The sequence below is a fragment of the Triturus cristatus genome, chromosome 6 (genome assembly GCF_964204655.1).
Source record: "Triturus cristatus chromosome 6, aTriCri1.1, whole genome shotgun sequence".
NCBI lineage: Eukaryota > Metazoa > Chordata > Amphibia > Caudata > Salamandridae > Triturus > Triturus cristatus.
The window spans coordinates 443,071,627-443,087,476 of NC_140589.1; the positions used below are offsets into that span (position 1 = coordinate 443,071,627).

General features: G+C 43.8%; 1 protein-coding gene across 1 annotated transcript in view; it reads left to right on the forward strand.

The window, feature by feature from the left end:
• HCRTR2 (hypocretin receptor 2) overlaps nt 1-15,850 on the forward strand; it is a 1,486,247-nt gene that overhangs the window by 660,756 nt on the left and 809,641 nt on the right. The window contains exon 2 of the mRNA XM_085609189.1: nt 4,953-5,131. Within this exon, the coding sequence (XP_085465315.1) occupies nt 4,953-5,131 (179 nt within the window). The remainder of the gene's footprint in view (nt 1-4,952; nt 5,132-15,850) is intronic.

The window sequence follows — 15,850 nt, forward strand, 5'->3', positions numbered from 1 at the left end:
ACAGATGCGAGCTCGGACTGGAGCTTTCAGAGGCAGAAGGCAGGAAAAGCTTGATGGCAGAATCAGGGCCTACTTGCCTGGACTGTAAAATGTCATAAGTGAACCATATAAAGCCGGTGGCCTTTCGTACTTAGGAATGGAATATCCGGCCCATTCATGGTGGATCTGAAAGAGGACATGTTGACGGAGGACGCACATGTGTTTGCGTCTTCATAACTGGAACTGGAGGGAACATACATGTACTTGTGATTTATACATGAAACCGTTGGGGTCCAAGATAGGGGACATAACTGACCAGAAAAATCCATATTTCCACAGGGGTCTGGGTGCCCGACTGTGCATCACAAGGGACAATGGTCCCATTGCCTTATGGGGTCGGTAGGGTGGGTTTGGGTGGGGGAGGGGGGGCTACTAGGGGTAGGGGTTGGTTGTATTGGGGGGTCGGTTAAGGGGGGAGCTGAGGGTGAAAAATTCGGCACTGCATGATTTCTCTTTATGTTGGTATGGATCGATCCCTTTATTCTATTATGTTTTTGCTCATAGCCTTAATCTGCAACTAAATTCCCGCACTCTATTATTTTCTTGTGGCCGTAATTTTGCAAAGAGTATGAATGGCAAGAGGGGGATAGCTCTTGAGAAGCGGTGATGGTCTATATGGAATAACAAACGTATCTATACAATGAGTAAACTTGTAGTTTGCACTCTTAATATATGTGGTTTGAATAATCCTAATAAGGGGCGAGTTTTGGCCAAGGTAATCCTGGCATTGTCCTGGGATCTTCTTTGCTTGCAAGAGACACATATTTCATGGTCAAATAGGGGCTGGCTCAAAACGCTGGGCATGGATCTGGTTGCATGTTCACGTCAGTCAATTAATTCTAGGGGCGTCGCTATTTTATGTAAAAAGGGGGTATTAACGCTCAGGAAATCTAAGGAGGATAAGTGGGGACGGTGGGTAATTTCAGAAGTTATCTTCAATAGCAAGATATTTACAATATGTACCGTATATGGTCCTAATCTGGATGATTCTGAATTTTTTGATAAAATCAATCTGGAACTGTCTCTTTGGCCTCAACCCCTTATAATGTGTGGGGACCTAAATATACATTTCGATGGGGATTTTGATGTCATTGGTAGGCAGGTATATTATGGCAGGAAGCCAAGAGTCTATAAAAGTGTGCGTAGACTGATTTTGGATCATAGACTTTGTGAGGTCTGGTGTAGGCTTAATGCTGGTCAGCCAGGTTATACGTTTTATTCAGCCCCTCACAAAAAGCTGGTCCGACTGGATTATTTTCTTGTCTCTTATTCTTTGCTGGGTAAGGTGTCTATACGCTCTCTGCCAAGGTTTATTTCAGACCATAACCCCTTAATTTTAGAGATAGAGTTTGACATGTTTATTCCCCGCAATTTTGAGTGGACCTTTGATAGAAAATTGCTCTTAGACTTGGAGTATTGCAATCGTATTAGGGATTGGATATCCTGCTTTTTTCAGATAAACAGGAACTCTGCTGCAGGAGGGATGGTCTGGGATGCTTTTAAGGCGGGACTCAGGGGTGAGACCCTGAGCTTCGCTGCACAAAAGCGTAAAAATTTGAAGAAAATCATGGAAAAGCATATTTTGGATCTTAGTATTGTGGAACGCAAATTGGACAAATAAGTAAAAGAAGGAGCGGATTTGAATGAGGTGTTGAGAAAGCTTGCTATTAAAAAATCTGTAGTTTACCAGCAGTTTGCTGATGAGGCTGCTTCTAAATTTCAGCTCCATAAGAGGGAGTGCTATGAGTATGGGGAGCAGACTGGCAGAGTTCTCGCTAACCGACTTCGTCAAAAAGAGGTACAAAACAAAATTACTAAAATTAAAGATAATCAGGGAATAATTCAGGAATCTCCCCAAGGGGTTCGGAATGCCTTCCAGGCCTACTATGAAGATCTATACTCTGATGAAAAAACAGATAAGGCGGATAGTTATTTAGCATGGATTGTGTCCTCTTCATTAACAGCTGTACAGAGAGATTTTCTGTCGGAGGCGATTACATGGGAAGAAGTGGAGGCGGCTCTTCTTTCACTTTCGCGTGGCAAATCGATGGGCCCTGACAAAATCCCACTAGAGTTTTACATTATGTTTAGGGCGGAGCTGAGGGTAGAGTTAATGAATCTGTTTCCGTACGCTTTTGAAGGCTCCCCTCCGGACTCATGGTCTAAAACGAGGATTGTGGTTTTTAAGAAGAAGGGGTAGGATGGCCTTCAGCTAGGGTCATATCGACCTATATCTCTAATAAATTTGGATAGCAAGATATATTCCAAATTACTTGCTAGGAGAATTGCTATAGTCATTACCTCAATAGTTTCAGTGCGCCAGCACGGCTTTATTGTCGGTAGGGGCACTACTGATCATATAAGGCGTGTCATATCTCTATTAGACTGGGCACAGGCGACGGATTCTCAGATGGGGGTGGCCCTGTTGGATGCCGAGAAGGCATTCGACAGGGTCTCCTGGGATTTTTTGTGGTCGGTTCTTGTATGGAAGGGATTCCCTCCTGATTTTCTGACGGCTATCCAGGCCCTATATCGGAAACCAACCGCCACAATCCGGGTTTCAGGGGAGGAATCTGAGGAGCTCATAGTGTTCAGGGGCACTAGACAGTGCTGCCCTTGCTCGCCCTTTCTCTTCGCATTAGATATAGAGCCGCTAATCTTTAAATTGGAACATGATACACTAATTGCTTCAGTTAAACCCCAGCAACATGATGTTAAAGTACAAGCCTACGCTGATGACTTAGCAGTCCTCACAAGGGATGTGGCTAGTGCTTTAAATAGAATTGAGATTTTGACTAAGGAATTTGCCGGGTTCCCAGGCTATAAATTGAACTTAGCCAAAACTCAGATTTTACATTCAGCCATGGGACGCCCATCTGATTCTAAAATAGTTGATGAGGCAGTATATTTGGGCATTAAAGTTTCCGCGAAAGTAGAGGACATCCCTGCTTTAAATGCTGAACCTACTGTTATGGCTTCCATTAAAATTTTGGAGAAATTAGACCACCTGCATTTGTCACTTTATGGTAGAAGTAATGTTATTAAAATGTTAATTTTTCCATAATTTTTGTATTTATTCCGAGCTATTCCGTTATGGTTTCCCAACTCTTTATTTGTGAGAATAGAAAGGATGTGTTCTCGGTTTATATGGAGCTATAAAAGGGCGAGAAGAGCCATGAGATGGCTCTATTTATCTAGCAGTCGTGGAGGGTGGTCTATCTCTAATTTCCGTCTTTATTATTATATATCACTGCTTCAGCACATTGGGGTCTTGATTTTTGGAGAAAGGGCTGCATGGGACCCGGCCACTTTTCCTTCCATTTATGAATTAACTATGGGTTCAGAAGCTCGGTATCTATTTGTCAGGATTATTGAACTGAGCTACTATAAGAAAACTAGATTTAAAATCTTGATCTTGATGGCCGCGTTTTCTTTATGGAAAAAGACAAGTGCGTTGTTTAAGATAAGGGATTTTAAACGTTATACTCCGATCGGCCTACTAGGGACTTTTTCTACAGTTTTTCAGGATTCCGTCACGAGAAAGTGGCGTGCTGCCGGTATTAGGACTATTGGGATCTTTGTGAATATAGTCAAATTAGGACGTATGTCTCTTTGAGGGAAAAATTTGCTCTGGATAAGGGCGATTTTTTCAAATATTTACAGCTGCGGAGCTTTCTAGACAAAGCTATTACAAAGGGCATCTGCTCACTTGAGGGAATACCCATTCTTGAGGTAATAATGCGTAGGGGTGAGCTGGCGTTAATGTATCAAGAAGCTAGTCGGGGGCAGCAAGATGACCTTTTAATACAGGAACAAAAATGGGAAAATAGGCTTGAGGCTTCGAATATAGATCTACAGGAAGTTCTGGAAATGGCTAATTTAATACTGTTGACTGGGAGTTTTAGGAGCCGGTGTTATATGGCGATTTTTGACTTATACTATACTCCCGCTAAGATAGCTAAATGGAAGAACGGAAGGGGGGATAGGTGTCCCCGGTACGGTGCGATTGCAGCTGATGCCGCACATATGTTTTTTTTATGTCCATCTTTAGCCCCTTTCCTGCGTGATCTACAACATTTTTTTAATTTTTCCTTGGCAATTCCGGTGGTCCTTAACGCGGGATTGGTATTGTTTGGCATCGAATATGACACAATACCTAACAAACGGCTAGCACCACAAAAGGGCTTTTTATTTTTATGTATGGCGGTCATGCGTCTTTGTATAACTTTGCAGTGGTTGAGCCAGGACCCACCCCAATTTTTTGAATGGAGGGCTAGGATTCTTGCTTTGTATAATATGGAAATGGCTCTATACAAACTGAAAGGTTATAGAAGAAAGACACTTGGGGAGCAACTATGGGCACCAATTACAGGTTGGCTATGATTGAAGGCTATATATAAAAATTGCAATGAATTTGTCTCGTTTTGTAAGTGTTTTGTAAAAGGATCTGTTTTTTTCATGTAATAATAATGTAATCTGCTTTTGCTGAATAAAAAAAAAAAAAAAAAAAAAAAAAAAGGTGCATACAATGTTGGGGGGCCATAGCTGAAAAAGTGCAATTTATGACTTTGAAATTAGAAGTATCCTACCTGAACAGGGCCTTTTGGCATGTATGCCATTATAAAATGAGGACTGACAGTTCCAGAATGCAAAGTAAAAACCTGGACTGGATTAGCTGCTAATGCAATACCTAAGAGCTCTGGGAAGGCCACATGTAGCAGGTGCTCATTGTGTAGATTCATCCTTCCAATAAAATGCTCACTTTACAGATTCACCCTTCCAATAAAATAAACGTCATTTTCTGCATCAAACTTTGTTGACAGTTATGAAAAGGAAATTTGCACGCAAGTAATGTCTTTAGTTATTGATGTTGCTTCCATTTGTATTATATTGACACTGGTCTTTCATTTCAGTGTGTGTTGCAGTGTGGAAGAACCATCACATGAGAACTGTTACAAATTATTTTATTGTGAATCTTTCACTTGCTGACGTTCTTGTGACCATCACCTGTCTACCTGCAACCTTAGTTGTCGATATTACCGAAACCTGGTTCTTTGGTAAGACTCTCTGCAAAGTGATCCCTTACTTACAGGTATGGCATTAATTTACTACTTTTTTTTATACTGATACGATTTTTAAAAATGAACAACAATGCAATGAAATATGCATTTAGTGCGCAATAATTCGTGCTTGGAAAATATTGCAACCCATGTGCATAACTAATGTTTCTAAGGAAGGAAAAGGTCTTGTCAAAAGAACTGAAGGACTAAAGAAGCACTTGTGAAATGAAACAGGCCTTTCTGCATAGAAAACTGACTGTATATCAGCAGATAAGATTGATTAATTTCTCCCACATACCTTGCAAGATATACAATTTGAAGAAAGTATATCTTACATGTCACATTTTACTTTGCATATGCTAAATTAATCTATTAAGTTAATACTTTATCAATGCCCTTCCCTGTCCTGGACTTCAGTAAAAATTAATGAGTATGGAAATTTGGAAATTGAAATACATAGAAAGCCACCACCTTTTTTTCCTAAAATGTACACCTTACAGTATGTTTACATGATAAGGCTGTCACCAAGGCAGTGGAAATTCTTGTTCGTTGTGACAGAATGTACATATCAAATCCAATGCGTCAAAAAACAGATCACACCGTCAACATTGGCCCCAAATGTAGAGCTTTCTTTAAGTGTATACATACACCTAAATTACCCATCTATTTTCAGAGGCCCTCAATTGAAACATTCTGTTGGAAATGGCCCTTTCTACAGGGTCACCACCAAATTGTTTGCTATCCTCCTTCCCTTTTTGCTGAATTTCTTTTTGTTCGCTCTATGATGGATTTTGGGCACTTTACCACTGCTAACAATCAATGCTAAAGTGCATGTGCTCTATACTCAAAACATGGTAACATTGGCGTATTCACAATTGGCCTTTTGCTCTTCAAAAGGCATCTTTGATCTCTTCCTCACAAGGCATATTTGGGTATAGGTCCTGAACCCCTGACAACACCAAATGATAACTTTGAAGGAACCAAGGAAATTCTTCTGGGAAAAGAGCTACTGTGCTGCAGGAGGGACTGTCACTTTGCTACCTGCATTGATGTGTTGGCCAGCTTCCTGCTTTTTGCTGTGCTCTAGGAGGACCTGCAACTTTGCTATCTGCTGTGCTGAGTTGGCCTGCTGTTTCTTGCCTGGGAGCGAGAGGGACTGGACATGCTGTCTACATCCTTGAACCCAAGTTTCTCCAAAGATTTGCCGGCTTCCTCATCTCCTCTGAAGTCCCAAGGGTACAAAAAACTTCTCCCAACTCCTCTAGTGAAGCTGGACTCTGCCATCTGTGTGTCCCAGCCTTGCCTGAGGTGCCCCCTCCAGTCCTTGGCCTCAGAAGTGGGTTCTGCAGCTGTTTTTCTGCAAAGATTGATGCAGTGACCCCCTTGTACCAATCAGAACTGCCGAAGTGCCCTCCGACGGAGTGCTGGTTCAACGACAATGCGGGTCTTGACTGCGAGGTTCGTCAATGCAGCATCGATCCAAAGACATGACAGGAGGGTCAACTCCGATGCAGCATTGACCCTCTGACACCATCTATGAGGCTCTACTTTGATGCATTGACCCAATTGCATGAATCAGAACTGACGCAGGTGGTCCTTGATGCTGATGATTGCTTTGTACAAGGTACTTTTTCAGAGGTTCCCGTAGCCGGCCTGCCCGCATGCCCTCCATCACAGATTACCTGAACTTTGGATTTACCCCAGTCTAGTGTCACTTCAAGTAACCTTATAGAACTATCGACTTCTAAGCACTTTGTTTGGATTTAATCTTTAAAAATTAATATCTTGACTTCTACTTATTAGATTGTCATCATTTTTCTCCTATTTTACTCAGCTACATATTCTCTTTTCTTCTAAACTGGTGCAGAGTATTTTTGTGGTGTTCCCACTGTGGTACTGTAATTTAGGGTTTCAAAAATACTTTACACACTGCCTGTTAAGATATGCCTGACTGCTCTGTGCATGCTACCTGGGGGTGAGCGCAGGTTAATTTAGGTTGTGTATCTGACTTACCCTGACTAGGATTGTGGTCCATATTGGACAAGGTGCAAATGTCTGCTAACTAGAGACCTGTTTCTAACATTAGTGGTCAGCTGTGAGGATAGAACTTGTTTTTGTGCAGTTCCTTACAGGAACTTGCTGTTCACTACTATCCACATCTAGAGCAATTTGAATCAACTGTCTCTGATCCCCATTAGCATCTTTTCCTACTCTCTCCAATTGTTTTATTTTAAGTTTTCAATTCTTTCTGATTGGCATTTTTGCTTTTTCCTAAAATCATGCATCTGATTGGTGGTTCTGCATCTGCACCTGCAAGAATGGAGTTTGAGCTAGCCAAATTAGAGAGTTACACAGTGGCCCAGCTCAAGGATTTCTGCATGGACTTTGGACTTTCCGTAAAGAGCACCATCAAAAAGATAAAGCTGCCAAAGGCATTGAGGGCATTTTCAGAACCCCATACTGCATTAAATGTGACCCCAGAGGAGGAGGAAGTGATCTCTGATGAGGAGTACCAGGATTCAGTTGAGAATCTGGGAATGCCAGTGGGCCATGGAGCAGTCAGCCTGCAAGGAGAGATGGGGTCCACCAGGCCAGTAGGCAGTGTGTCATCTAAAGGCCTGTCCCCAGAGGAGCAGGTGCACAGGAGGAGGAGAAAAAATGCTAAATAAGCTTGTAGAGGAGAAGGACAGGCTGGCCGTGGAGGCAGGGATGAGAAGGACTGGTGCTGAGAGAGACCTAACCAAGGAGAGACTGGCCCAGGAGCCCAACCTCAAGGAACTGGACTTAAAAGTGAATCAAATATAGTTCATGGGGCAGCTGTAAAAGTTCCATATCCAGTGCTGAAGGAAAGGTCCAGAAACTCAGAGATTTGGTGCCTGACTTCAGGGAGGGGGATGACATTGACAGGTGATTTGAGGTGTATGAAGTCACTCTATTAGTGCACAGGATCCCTGAGGAGGATTGGGGGGGGCTGGTCTATGGGGGAAATACCTGGTGATGGGAGGGGTGCCCTACTGGCCCTAGATGGGACAGACAGGCTGAGGTGCCTCACCATAAAGGAGACCCTTGTCAAGAGATAAGGCTTCACCCCAGAAGAGTGCAGGTTGAGATTCAGAGGCAGTAGGAAACTGTCTTACCAGTCCCAGGGGGGTTTTGTAGGTCACTTTTGCAGGGTACTGGATGGATGGGTGAAGGATAGTATGGTGAACACTTTTGAGGGGCTGTACAATTTGATTGCTAGAGTTCATATGTTCAGTCACTGTTTTTCAGAGCTATGCCAACACCTGGTGGGTTGGAAGTTCTCAGAACATTAGTAGTCACACAATTGGTGTTGTGTTTTAGAGACCATTCTAGCTACATGGGGCCTCAACCCCATCAAGGGCCACTACAAATGGGGTAAACATGTCTCATGCCAGTATACTCAGAACACATAAGCATTTGTGCACAGTAACATCCAGATCACACTAAAACACCACAACAATTGTACTTCTACTGTTATCTATTGCATATGGTACCCTTGTAACATGATATATATTGGCCAAACATCTCAACAAATTATAGCCAGGATCAGCCAACACAGTAGCTGGATTCATTGCATGATTGAAACTGGCCCTCTGGTACAACATAATGCAGAGAAAAACCACAGAGTGGATGACCTGAGATGGCAAGTCATTGAAAAGATGCTTCTGCTCCAAGAGGTGGAGATATATCATACACCCTCCAAAGACTTGAGTGTAAATGGATTGACAAGTTCAACTCAATAAGACAAGGACTGAATACCATAAAAGAATGGCAGAAATGCATTGCCCTCCTGAACCGAACTTATTGCAGACACGATAACCCAGCATCTGTGTAAAAGGACTCCATTAAAGCTTCTCATTCCATTCGCCTCATGTCCATTTTTATCCTTGAAGCCCTGACCTGGCTTCATTATGCTGTGGGTCCTTGGTCTCACCATCTGTGTACATCCCTCCTTTTTTATTTGTATCTGTAATTTATTTGACTACTTTCTTTTGAGTATGTGTGTTTTTTGTACTTATTGCTAAGTTGGTAACTGTATTGCTATGTTTTGACTTATTAATACGTATTTATTGTCACAGTGAATTTGAGCCTTGGCAGTAAGATTTAGCCTCCACTCAACTCCCTGCACATGGAATAAATCCATCACTTTCACGCTATGCTTTCGTTCCCAATAGGACTCCACAACCCTCTGTTCACACAATTACTCTTTGTGTCTCTGCATTTCTACTCATTCTCAATGATCAATTACTCTTCACACACTTTCCCCAAGTACAAAGACTACTCCTCTACTGGAGAACGCCTTCTATTCTCATAGGTTGGAAACACTGACACACCCATGTGCAATGCCTCTGCCATGCCCACTGCCAAGACCACGCCCTTCACACGAGGATGGTATGTGGCTGATGCACTGTTTTTATCTAGGGTGAGACACTGTGGAGCTCCGAGGATCTTCCCATTCCAGGCGGGCGTTTCTCTAATTGGGAGAAGGCCATAATCAGTATCCCTCCGGCTGCTTATCTTAACAGGTGAGCACTTGCTGCTACCTTTATTCAGTCATAGCACTAAGCTAGAGAAGTTTGTGTATTATAGAACTACCATGATAAGTTTCTCCCGTTCTATACAGAGCACACAGTGCTCAATTAGGATCATATTATAGACTCGAATATGGTAGTGAGCTCCAGCCACTAGCCCTTACTCAGTCTTAACACTGATTATTATATCACATGTTTTCCATCATGTTAGAAATAATACTCTTCAGGTAGCGTTTTCCGATACTTTTGCTTTCATCTCCTAGGTTTGCCTGATTCTCTTGTTGTGGCCTTAAGGCTCTGAGTGAAGTGAGTGGTAGGTGAAAGGCAGGGCAGGTACACACGTTTGTTCCCTTCCTAGATAGTGAAGAATACCAATGTGTGTTTTTACTACCTATGAGGTTTGCTCTTCCTATAGGCTAACATGGGGAAAGGGTTGAAATTACTTCAGGCTACAACAGTGTATTGCTATGGAGCAGCCTCATAATGTTTCCTAACATTGGACTCTCAGCGACCAACAGTTTCCAAAGGTAAAGGTGGTTTTGTCATGACTAGTGGGGAAATGCCACTTCTAGTGTGTGGAGTGAGTGTGTGTGTGAGAGAGTAACAGTCTGCGGACCACCTGTGATTCACGACACTGGCCGGATGTGTTGCCTTACACATTGATTTCTTGCTGGAAGAGCAGTACGTTTGAAATTGGTTTTACCTGCACAGCAAAATGGTGCTGGGCAGTGGAGGTGTAGAAAAGAATCTTTTCCAAGTGTGCATTTTAGTGAAGCCATTTTAACATGGTTAGGCCTATTACTGTTACTAATTATTCCAAGTGTGATTCTTGCCCAGAAATGCACGATGTTCATGTTATGTTGATTAATGTGTGTTTTGAATACAAACATTATTTACATACATCACATGTGAAGACTCTTTTGTAAATCTCAGTTAATTTATTGTGAGTGAGTTTTGTACCAATGCTTCACACATTGCCTCTGGTATAGGCCTGACTGCTTAGTGCCAAGCAACCCAAGGGTGAGTGCAAGTAATACAGTGAGTGTAATGAACTGCCCCTAATGGAAGTGGTAGGTTCAGCCTGGCTTGGGCCTCACCTCAGTCAAACCACAACATGCCAGTTCCAACATTTGACTGTCAAGCTGTAGGATAGGACTTGCATTTGCACAGATTTACATGGTAACTAAATGTGTGCCACAACTTCACGTAGACAAAGCGTTTCCTTGTTTCCCAGGTTGTCTCTAAAAAGGATAGAGGAATAGCTAGGCAGTGGTTAGTAATTTGTGTTCCTCATTGATCTCTATTTCTACCTCCACATGTTCGCTAACATGTCTGAGGGCCAATCTTTGAGCTGGCTGAGCTGGAAACATATACAGTGGCACAGCTCAAGGATGCCCATCAGGCAAACAGGGTGGTTTACAATGGAAGAGCTAAGAAGGCAGAGTTGCAGGAAGCCTTGAAGGGCAGAGGCCCATCCCAAGGGGGAAGTGAATAGTGGGGGAGAGGCTGTAAGGATGTGGCGTGACCACTCACCTGAAATCTCAGGATGTATGCAGGGGCGATGATAGATGTATGCTCCACTTCTTGGAACACCTCTCAGTGCTGTGATAAAACACAATCCACAGGCTGGGCTTCCCAAAGGGAACAGGAAGTGGACGAAAAATAAGAGAAGAGAAAAACACTGCTTCTTCACTCAACCTGGTCCAGCCGGGTACCACGTCTTGGGTCTCTGAGGAATCTACAGCCTTTATCGTGCAATGCTCTGGCAAAGAAACAATGGGGATGGGTACTGATGCACTTCTCCGCTCACAAACACATGCACAAAATGGCATAGAACATAGAATATATAAAGATCATTAAAACGTAATCATCTATTACAGAGATAACTGCAATCCCTTAATATCCTTGACAACGGGGTTTACGTTGAGGAGTTCACTATGCACACTTAAGAAAGAACATTTCGTGCTAACTCAAATTATACTGATTCATTGGTGAAACATAATGCTTGTTTTCTGTTTCCACTGTCTAATGTTCAGGAACAATACAGTTTTGAAGAGCAATGTAAATTAGGGCTAAACAAACTAAAAAGGAACTCAAAACACTAGAACACCATTCATCCGTGCACTCAGAAAACAAGAGACAATAATATCAATGACACTTTGTATCAGTTGCCAAAATCCTAATAGTGTACCATCATACCATATATAAATACTAAAGAGTTCAGTTTAAAATGTCAACAATAAAAGCTCAATGAAATATCCAAGTTTCTTAGTTTTCAGTTCTTAAACGTCTTGTGAGCGAAGACTTAAATAAACTGAGGAAACAGTTTAACATGTCACTAATAAAAGCTTGATGAAATATCCAAGCTTCTTAGTTTTCAGTTCTTGAAATTCTTGTGAGCAAAGAGTTAAATAAAATAAGGAAATAGTCTCCTTAAGCACTGTTGGTGTCTTTTTAAATGTCACAGATTATTAGTTAAAACAAAGCTCTAAGGAAACTTCAAGATTGAATTCAAAAGCTCAATGCAGGGCACTTAGCTTGTCCAAGGTTCTGCAGCTGCCTCATTCCTTGGTGCCACTCTGCAGCTGAAGAGAGGAATCTCCTTGCTGGCCAATGACAGCTGGTGGAACAGGAGCCTCTTGCAATTCTGAAAGTAAGCCAAGCAAATGACGGCAAGATGGCGACTGATGAGGAGTTCATAGAATGAGCTCTGACGCCTAGGGATCAAGTCTGCCAAAATATCCCCGTTTAGCCCAGGCCAGTCCTGCCGCTTCAAGGCACTGCGACCAAGGGTAATAGGAACCGAGTAACTGCAATAGAGAACCAACTCTTCACTTACCAGAGACGAATCACGGGACGCCTCCGCTGCATGAATCGAGACTGTGAAGACCAGCCCTCGGACAAAGCTCTCCCAAATAACCAGAGACGGAGCGAGAGTCCTCGGGTGAGCATTGTGACAACAGACCGATCGCAGGAAACCACCTCATCAGCACCGGGTCCATATGGCGACGACCCGTAATCTAGCCACTATCACACAGATCTCCAGTCTTCTCACCTACAACCTAGTCTCCGGAGCTGATAACTCGACCCGCGACCAAGTTCCACCACAGCGTCGGAGGCGAAACGAGGGTCCGATAAGAGCGACGGAGCACTGGTGCCACGGATTTAACGACACGTGCCCAAGCTCTTCCACAGTGCTGGTGGCAGACCGAAGTTCCATCGGAGAGCACCGGAGCATGAGGATATCAGCAGGAGCGCATCGACTATAGGGACTGAAACATTGCTGGAAACGAGGCTCTCAGCTGGTATCACCCGTAATCAGGATCAGCCCTGCATTTGTAGCTCTCAGGTGCCGATCTACGAACCCCTCAACATCCGCACAAACACGCTGTATCACCACAACGGGGAGCAGCAGACTCAGTAGAGCTGCCTTCCCTGAGCCTGTTTTCCGGCTCGGTTGCCGCTGAGAAGGCGTGCTGTGGAGCAGCCAACCAGGTCACTTGGCTGGACCGGAGAGACACCGGGTTACTTGACTCGCTCCGGGATTAAGGTATGTAACAAGTGGGCACCCAAGCGGTGGATGGCCGGCTACAGCTGAATGCCGACACGCTGTCTGCAGTGCTACGGCCCGACATGTGGCAATCCCTGGAGGGTCCAACTTTCCTACTGGCCCGTCGGTACCTCTCCCCCTCCCCAACCCCCATTCAGGATCAGTCCTGCGATCCATTGGGCTATGAACCATCGTTATTTGACATCTCAGTTGGCTCAGCAGTTATTTCCGCATCCTCTCCTGTGTCCTCACAGAGGAACGTTTACGAGGTCAATTACCATGATGAGAGTCAGGGGGCACATGCCGATGAACAATAAACTGCATTGCTACTTGAGTGTTCTTCTCTTGGCACGAGACCTTCGAGTCTTTTTACGTTACTATTGGTGACTTAAAGTACTCCTCTTATTTAGCTCTTTCTCTGCTCATTCCGATAGCTGTTCAATTAACATGGAGATCAGCGCAAGGCCACTATTTTGCCTCAGGTTGTAAACAACAGCAGACCCTCCATTCAAAATAGCTGGCAGAATTAACTAAATAGAGAAAGGACTTCTTACGCTACACCAATTCCTGGGAAAGGACATAGGACCTTGATCTATAGCACAATTCTAAACAGAAACAAAGGACCAATCATCGCAATTTGTCTCCATGAAAGAAACAAAGGACTAGACCCAGATGGGTTTGACTAATGGAAAGAGTGATAGGACTACATTCCAGATACTAACTCTCAATGGGAAAACAAGCAGCCATCTTGGATAGGCTTATTTTCAGTTGATGCAGCTATAACATACTCTTGATCTCATTCCAAGACTCCCATAACCACTAAGTGGTTCCAGCAACTCCATTCACGTCCTAACAAGGGACTTCACCTACATTATGGAGCTCACAGGCCTGCACACTTACTCCATTAAATAACCCCCTAACCTTACAAAAAAAGCGGCCAAAGGCTTCAAACACAGTCTATTAAAATCTAACCCAGAAACCCCAATCTAGGATTCCTACTTTTCAAACAACAAAGGACATATAACAAATGACATAATCTTCTTTCCAAAAGAAGAGCCCAATGGCGGAAAGCCTTTCTCACCCTATTCTCAATCGCATCCACTAAGAAATCAGCACATGGTCTTACGTTATCCATCATTTCCTCCCCGTTCTACAAAGCGGCAGCCACAGTTACGATATATCACAATGGTATCATCCTCATGCAAGCATCAGACCATAACCTGAATCTTCTGGACAACATCTTCCCGATCATCAAAGAGAAGGCGGGAAGACCCTATCCCACCTCCCCATCGACTCACTCTAATGCCTCATCAAAAATGGCACCCTCTATACCGCATAGCGAAGAGACATCCACCCCAGACCTAGTTGCCTATCACTATTCACACTCATATCACCGTGCCGCCAGCCTTCCCTCACACCCTCTCTCACCCCCCTCAAAATACATCTCTCGCCAATTCTCTCTCCCTCCCCAACAATTAAATTACTGATTCAGCATCAATCGCCCACACCCTAACATCCACTCAACCCTCCCTCTCACCTCACTAGGAATTTCATCGTCCCCACCACCCTCTCCACCCCCAGCAATTCCATGATAAGCTTTGAGCCATTCGCACCCTGCACCCCTACATCGGATCAGCCCACACCCCCACCCCCCTCCCTTTACCCTCACTACAAATCTCACCATACCCACTTCCCTCCCCATCCCCTCAAACTCCATTACTAGCTCAGTTCCAGTCACCCCCTACACCTTCACACCCGATCAACCCACGTTTCTACCCGCTCCCTCCACCCTCGCTAAGATTCGCACCGACCCTCCTATATCACACATGACTCCCCCCTTGCGCCCCTGCGCTACTCTCCGCCTTTCCACTGGTGACTACATTGAAAATCTGCCATTCAGTGGTCCGGATCTCCTCTCGCCCCAGTATACCACACAATTATCAACTCGTCCCCACCTTAATATAGCCCTGGCTACGAACACGATAACCCCAACGCCTGACCCCAGACTGGATGAGATATTACTATCTCTACAACAAATCAAAGAAGATATCCAATCCCTTCATAACCTGATCCTGCAACAACCCAAGTCACACGCGAAACTATCTCATCAGCAACACCATTGCTCCTTGATACAGAAGCGCCATAGATGGAAAACAGTTCCTTACCCCAATGCTTCCTACCGTCCGATCAGAAGAAAAAATACCCTATCTAGTAAAGATCTAATTTCCCTACTCCAATCTTACGAGCTCCAGACCCCACCACCTAATAGTGCACAAACGGACAACACACAGAAATTGTCCTAAATCCAATCCATCACTCCCAATGCATCTAGAATTTCAAGACACATACCCAGAGGCATTGTTGAAAACAACCTCAAGAGAGTACCTATATTACCTGACACTAACACTTCTCCTACCAAGGTCCGGCTAAAATGTATCCTACTAAACTGTAGGTCGGCAGCACTACATGCCACTGATATAGCTGACCTCATACTAGCCAACAAGCCTGGACTCTTATTTTTAACAGAAACGTGGCTAAATGAATCCTCCACGCCCATCCTAGACATACTAATTCCCCCAAACTATCACATCACAAGATTAAATAGAATTGACAGGCCAGGCGGGGGTATTGCCTGCATACATCAGAGT